Source organism: Eschscholzia californica, unplaced genomic scaffold, assembly GCF_041429995.1.
Source record: "Eschscholzia californica isolate CP2 unplaced genomic scaffold, dmEscCali1.0.p SCAF_3, whole genome shotgun sequence".
NCBI lineage: Eukaryota > Viridiplantae > Streptophyta > Magnoliopsida > Ranunculales > Papaveraceae > Eschscholzia > Eschscholzia californica.
In genome coordinates, this window is record NW_028238420.1 from 60273394 (window position 1) to 60279876 (window position 6483).

At 36.9% G+C, this 6483-nt stretch overlaps 1 protein-coding gene across 4 annotated transcripts; it reads right to left on the minus strand.

Moving 5' to 3' along the window:
• Positions 1–241: 241 nt before the first annotated feature.
• Positions 242–6016, minus strand: LOC147552681 (uncharacterized). Of its 4 annotated transcripts, XM_086667521.1 has the most exons (7): positions 5672–6016; positions 5389–5541; positions 3636–5131; positions 3190–3318; positions 1519–2912; positions 672–718; positions 316–533 (listed from the first exon to the last, which is right to left on the minus strand). In XM_086667521.1, the coding sequence occupies exons 1-3, from the start codon at positions 5894–5896 to the stop codon at positions 4988–4990; spliced, it is 522 nt and encodes a 173-aa protein (XP_086523647.1). In that variant the 5' UTR covers positions 5897–6016; the 3' UTR covers positions 316–533; positions 672–718; positions 1519–2912; positions 3190–3318; positions 3636–4987. The 4 variants fall into 4 exon arrangements, with proteins under 4 accessions (XP_086523648.1, XP_086523649.1, XP_086523647.1 ...); XM_086667522.1 differs by lacking the exon at positions 3636–5131 and having other exon boundaries at positions 242–533; XM_086667523.1 differs by lacking the exon at positions 3636–5131 and having other exon boundaries at positions 242–533; positions 624–718.
• Between the last annotated feature and the right edge of the window lie 467 nt (positions 6017–6483).

The window sequence follows — 6483 nt, forward strand, 5'->3', positions numbered from 1 at the left end:
ATTTTAAATCAACTTTTAAATAAGTATAGGCGATCGAATATGTCAATAATACATTAAATGACATACAATTAGTCTGCTCTACTACTGAGAAAAAGTTGTTAACCGTTATCTATGTCACAGATAAGTTTACTTCCTATCTTGCAAGTTTTAGGTTATATTATCTTCTAATCATGTCCCATTGAAGTAAATTGATTAGATGGATACTTTTTGCTGCACAAATTTGATAGAGAAGCTCAAGGCGAAAAAAAGGTTCTAAAATATTATAACAGAACATCAGTCTATGTTCAATGTCGAACCAAGAGATGAGATACCCCATGTTAGAAAAAGTTTTTCCGATGAATGATATGTACTTGTTTAATTATTTTTCCGACCAAATGATATGTACCTATATTTGATAATAAGCAAAACCAAGATAATTTTATTTTTTCATCACCATTGGGACTTCGGCTAGCAAACCGGAACCCTCCCACGTCCGTTCGCGTCTGAAGGGTTTGTGGACGTTCGGTGATTTGAGTCGATCAAAACCCGCCCACCTGATAGATTTTTAGCGGATAATGGGTGTTTTTAATTTTGGTTCCAAATGAAAACTAATTTGATAACTACCTCCTATCTAATAAATTTACCTGTACATATTTACATTAATAAAGCAGCTGATGATTTCTACCAAAAACATCTAGCGGTGGATCATTAAGGAAGGGCTTCCAATACAAACACAAACCTGCAAAAAGAAAGAGCTCATGCAATTAAAAGATAATAACCACAATTCACAGGTATAACAAGCAGGCATAATATGAAAAAGACACAGTGTAGTCAATCCATGAACGTAAATAAAGTAGCTTCGTGGAGAATATGATTCCTCAATCAATCAAGTCATAAATAAATATGTATGTATACACTTTTTCCCTTCGGTTTTCTGTGGGCAAAAGGTTTCAACATCTTATTTGAAGGTCGGTCAAGACTTTGAAGCCAATACTCGGACAAGGCCTGCTAATAACAACAGCTTCGTAAGAAGGTAGCAACAGGATCCTCCATAAACCTGGGAGGAGAGGATGTCTGTGAAGAATTTCTCTGCTGACACTAACTAAGCATATACATAAATGCCCTACCTTAATGATGCAGCGTCTATTTGTATAATTTGCAAACCCAAATATTTAGGTTCCAGTACTTTAATGGAAATGTAATCATGTAGAGCAGTTCTAGTTCAGATTATAAGTTCCTCCGATAAATGGGTTGTCACCGTACGTCTTGGGGTCGTAAAATAACTAATGAGAAATGATGCTTGTTCCGTGTTAGTAAAATCTATTAGTAAAATCTATTGAAAGGTAAGTAGTTAGGATTGGTGCATCTGGCCAAGTAACTTGTGGATTGAATCGGATCATCGGTGGTAGAACGAGCCAATATTGTGACCCCAAAAGTCAAGGATTTACCCCTTAAGGAATGCCTGCTTCAGTGGATATACACAGCCCATTATATACAACTTTAGAAGCAGCTTTGCTATGGATGCATGTATGTCCTTACCTAAGTTGCTCCGAACCAGCTATATATGGTACTCACTGTAAGCCTCGCAGAAATACAAGTGTGAGCAATTGGTTCAGAATCAAGGGGAACGTATTGTTACTTGAGGTGATTCTGATCTCGAATTTGAAGAAATACGTGAGTTCCCTACGGACATCAATCTTGTATCTGCACCACATGAAGCATCACTCGCAACAGTAGATATGCAATCCTTTGCTCTGGGGTTGTCACATTCCATATCAAATGCATGTTCCAGGCGCACAGATTTTACAGCAGCAACTGTTTCACGGTCTGAACTTGACGGAGAGAGAGAAAGCCATTTCACTCTTCGAAAATCTCTGCTATTGAGATCATCTTCGCCGCTATTTGCATGTGAAATTGACTTCAAATCTGTCAAACTGGAATTTTGTTTTCCCACTTCTGGCGTGCAAACCCCATCCAAGTCACTTGCATGAGGAGTCCCTTGAAAGATCTCACGTCCACGTTTTCTTATGATGGATGGGGTATGTTTGTAACTTTTTGCTGCATTTCTTAATACGGATTCTACACTAGTACCTTCTAAAGATATATTTTTTACACGCGTAGGTGGAGTAGAACAAAGAGGAGTTCTTGAATCTGAAATTTTACCACTTTCCAGAAATGTATCTGAACTCAATCGACTCAAATTTGTTACATCGGAACATTGAGTTAAGCTGATATTGTTGATCTCAAGTGCTAAAGAACTTGATGAGGGGCTGTTAGAATCTAAATCGGGTCGTAAATTTATACCATTCGGACTATTTGGAGAAGAAAAAGTAAGGGTTTGCCTTCTCGAAGATTTAAATAATCTCTTCCCAGTATGACCTGCCGTGGGAAGGGAGTGAATTTTCTTACTACTGGAAATCGAATCCAAGGGAAGAGTCGAAGGAGGGGGTGTGGAAGTTACATCCTCCAAAGGTGGTTTTGGAGTTGAAAAACTGAAGAGGGAAAGCTTTAATTCATCTAGAAGACTACTGTTCTTAGTATCTCCTAAACTTCTGTCGTTTACTGGAATATTTAACTTAGTACCAAAAACTTGGATTGGTTTTTTCTGATAGTTTACCTGCTCTTCCAAGGCTCTAGAGACTTCTAGCTGAGGAGGTGGTAATCGTAGATCTGGTATCTGGAATGGTTGCGAGCGGATATCTTTTACCCCACCATTAGAATTCCCACGAGTTGAACCTAACAAACAAGTACCAGTCCTAGCACCATACAGAATTCTTTTGTCTAAAGAGGTAACTGTTCCAGTACTCGGTCAGGAGTTGTCCGAACAAGAAGTTTTTACATCCGACACATCTCCTGTACACCCACAAGCTGAATACGTATCCAGTTTCTTCTTCACAGTACAATTCCAGTGATTCTTTATTGAGTTATCAGCCCTGAAAAGCAATCAGCAATTAGAAGAAACTCATCCTAACTAGGAAAAAGCTAGTATAATATGAGTATGAAAGTAAATACAACTTTTGATGCCATCCTCCAAAAGTTTCTCACATTAACCAGGGAAAATCTATTAAATTAAATTTACTCTACTTGCTTCACTAGGGGTGCCGATTTAGAGGGCCACAATCAAGATGACTTTTAGGCTATGAAATTATGAAACCAATTTATCTTCTCAGTTCAATATCTTATTCGATATTATTGAAGTTTTATGAGTACCTTCCTGGAATACACCTCGCAATTTCTGCCCATTTGTTCCCATAAATTCGGTGTGCCTTTATAAGGGGTACCTCCTCCTCGTGAGTCCAAGCATCTTTCTTTATAGCAGGATTTAGATGATTATGCCACCTAAACAAGAAAAAAAAAAGTTTAACTTCGAAGTATCAAAGAAATGACCTAATGAAGAAAACAAAGTCACAATGGGAACATAAAATAAGAACAGTATCATGTCAAGGTCGACAAAATGACCAATAAATTATACTTTAGCAGATTAAGTGACAAAAAGTACTAGTGCAATATCATCGACAACGAGATAAAACTGCAGTGTTCAATTAATACTTCAATGTTATTTCATGCATTAGTTAGTACAATTTCATGAAAAGAATAATTAACGAAGTGGCAACGAAAGGATCGACGAATTTAAGTTACGCAGAGCCGAAGAATACCCTGTGGAAAATTGCAAATCAGTCATAGTTCATTCATTTCCCAACTCACTGGGGTCGATAACCATATCAAAGTCAGGATTCATGTGGTAACTGCAAGTGTATTCTCTTTTTCCTTTTTTCTTTCCGTTCATTTTTATGGTCCTCCTTCTCATTGATTTACGTCTTGATGGCAGGATCTTGCCGGGGCTGTATCTGTCAATGAACTTGTTAGATACTTAGATCTCAAAGAGTTAGTTGCATGAAAGGCAATACATGTTTGAAGCTGTTTCAGCTTATGACGGGTAAGCACTGAATCTGGAAACAGTTTATCCTTTTGTTTATTGTTTAGAAGAGAAATTCTATCTCTAATGGTCAATTTGAAAATGTAATAACTTCACAAATAGAAACAAAAATTTAACACTTCAAACCACAAATCAACAAAACCTCATTCTTTTTTTTTTTCTGACCCAAAAAGAGAACCATCAACCGTCTGTAGTAAGCTTGATTAATCTGAACTGTGAGTCGTGGAGTTTTGAATTGCAGGATGGGAGTTAAGGATGGCATAGAATGGCTTGTCGAAGTAATGGAGAGAAGCAAGAGAACAGAAACACTGAGACTTCGTGCCGGAGTTTCAGGCCCCGTTTCTGCTTAGGAAGTTAAAATGTTGAAAACCTGTATACTGATAGATCACTAATATTGTTCGACAAAAAGCTGCCAAAATTTTTGCTTTGTATATTCTTCAGGTAAGCTATATATTTTAATATGACGGAAGATGAATGAAATTCATAGTAGCAGTTTCTGAAATATCAGAATTAGGTTTACAGATTGAGAAAAAAAAAAAGTTGTCAAGACTTATAAATAGCAATTATTTTTATGTGAATTGGTGAAGTCATAGTGTTGATATTTTTTTCCCTTTCTCCATATCTTTATTTTCAGTGGATCTGTGCTAAAATGGATTATCTTTGTAGTGACAAGTGATCCTGCATTTAAGCTGATCTAAACTAGAGGCCATCTCTAAAATTTGTAATACAAATAGTTGGTTCTCTGCGAAGTAACTTAGGCGAGGCTTTTCTCAAGTTCGGTCCAAACATAGTCAGAACTCAACCCGAAAGCAACTACTTAGCTAAGTATTAAGTACCAAACCGAGTCAGAACTCAGCCCAAAACCAACTACTTAGCTAAGTATTAAGTACTACCTACTATGCCTTTTCGCGAGAAGGAACCTTGAACATCAAAGTTTCAAGTATCATCACGATAAAATAGATCACAATTCACAAACATCAATTTCAAATAAGTTGACATCTTAAACAAGATATACACATCAAGACATATGTGTTGCTCATCAATAACAGAACAAAAAAGACGACCAAAACGTTACAAATTTGCAAGAGGCATAGAATAGAAGGTAGCACGAGCGGTGTATATCAACTTTTGCGTATCCTTGCTCTTGAATTCAACTATAATTGTAGTTACATTTCTTCCACTCTTCACTATACTTCCTTCGACTTCCACTATCCCCTAACGAAGAGAAACAAATTCCACATTATCATTCCAAATTCCACCCTAATAAATCCTTGGGTGAAATCCGGAGAGATGAAATTTCTAGTTTTAATTGAAGAAATCTAATTTTCGTTTTGGTCATTACTGATGATGTGTGACTAGACTGATGTGGGTTGATTTTGAGTCAATTTGAGTATGATTAAATAATCCAATGAAATTTATACCCAATAACTAATAGAATTGAAAAAAAAAGGGGAAATTTAGATTGAACTCACATTAGGATGAACAGCAGAGAGATAAGAAATGGCCAATTCCCCAAGAAACAAATCCTTCTTATCCTCACTAACAAAAACAGTTTTTGCACAAGCAAAAGCCACCATTTCTGCAACTGTTGCAACTGCACCTCCATGTAAAGTTCCATATGTATTCTATTCACACAAAGAGTTAAACAAAAAAAAAAGTATGACTATACAAAAAAAAAAGAGAGAGAGAATTTTGATAAAATACATCTAAAAGAAAGAGAGAGAGATGGTTAGAGAGAAATTGGTTGATTATTACACAAACAGGGGGTTTGACAGTTAGAAGACACTTGACAGAACCGCGTTTGATTCGATCAACAGTGAGAAGGTTGCGGATGATGATATCAAGGTGAAAACCGTTTTGGAGTGGGATGTCGATAGATCCGATGGTCTGTAAGAAACTCTGGGCGTTGGAAATCCATGAGAGGTTAGTATTTTCTGGAGGGTAGGTGACAATTGAAGAAGATGATGATGATGATGCCATTGGGGATCAGTTTCCGAGTACATCCCTCGTTTGATATATTTATAGGGTTAATTCCAATTTGGAGCCTAATTGGTCACTAGTTGGGCCAAATTGGAATTAACTAGTACTTTTTTGAGTTATTTGTGGTTTCCCCTTCGCTTCAAATAGATGGGTAGAGTTAGGGGTGGGAATCGGGCGGGTTCGGACGGGCTCGGACAAAATATAGTCGGACTCAGACGGATCGGGCATTACATTGAATAGCCCGCGACTAGTTGTCGGGCGGATCGAGCCGGACGAATCGAGCCGGACGAATCGAGCACTACATTAAAGCAAATTTCTCTAATTAGATGTGATAAAAAATCTGATCGGATCAAATCAACAAATTCATCTTCATTCAAATCACCTGATCTTTCTCTCTTTAGAAAAACTCTCATGATCATCATCTTCAAAAGATCCATCAAGATCTTCAATTTCTCCATCGTTTGAAGTTAAAGAAATCAAACCTCTTCTAATTGATCCCTTATGTTTATTATCATCACCACACAAAAAAAATAACTAAAATTTTGTAGGCTTCATCCACCTCATATGAATATCTCTTATCATTAGAA

Coding starts and splice junctions, on each gene's coding strand:
- LOC147552681 (XM_086667521.1), bottom strand. CDS start 5,896: ATGGCATCATCATCATCATCTTCTTCAATTGTCACCTACCCTCCAGAA. Junction 5,542..5,671: donor CTGTCAAACCCCCTGTTTGT/GTAATAATCAAC, acceptor TTGTGTGAATAG/AATACATATGGAACTTTACA. Junction 5,132..5,388: donor TCTCTGCTGTTCATCCTAAT/GTGAGTTCAATC, acceptor TCTCTTCGTTAG/GGGATAGTGGAAGTCGAAGG.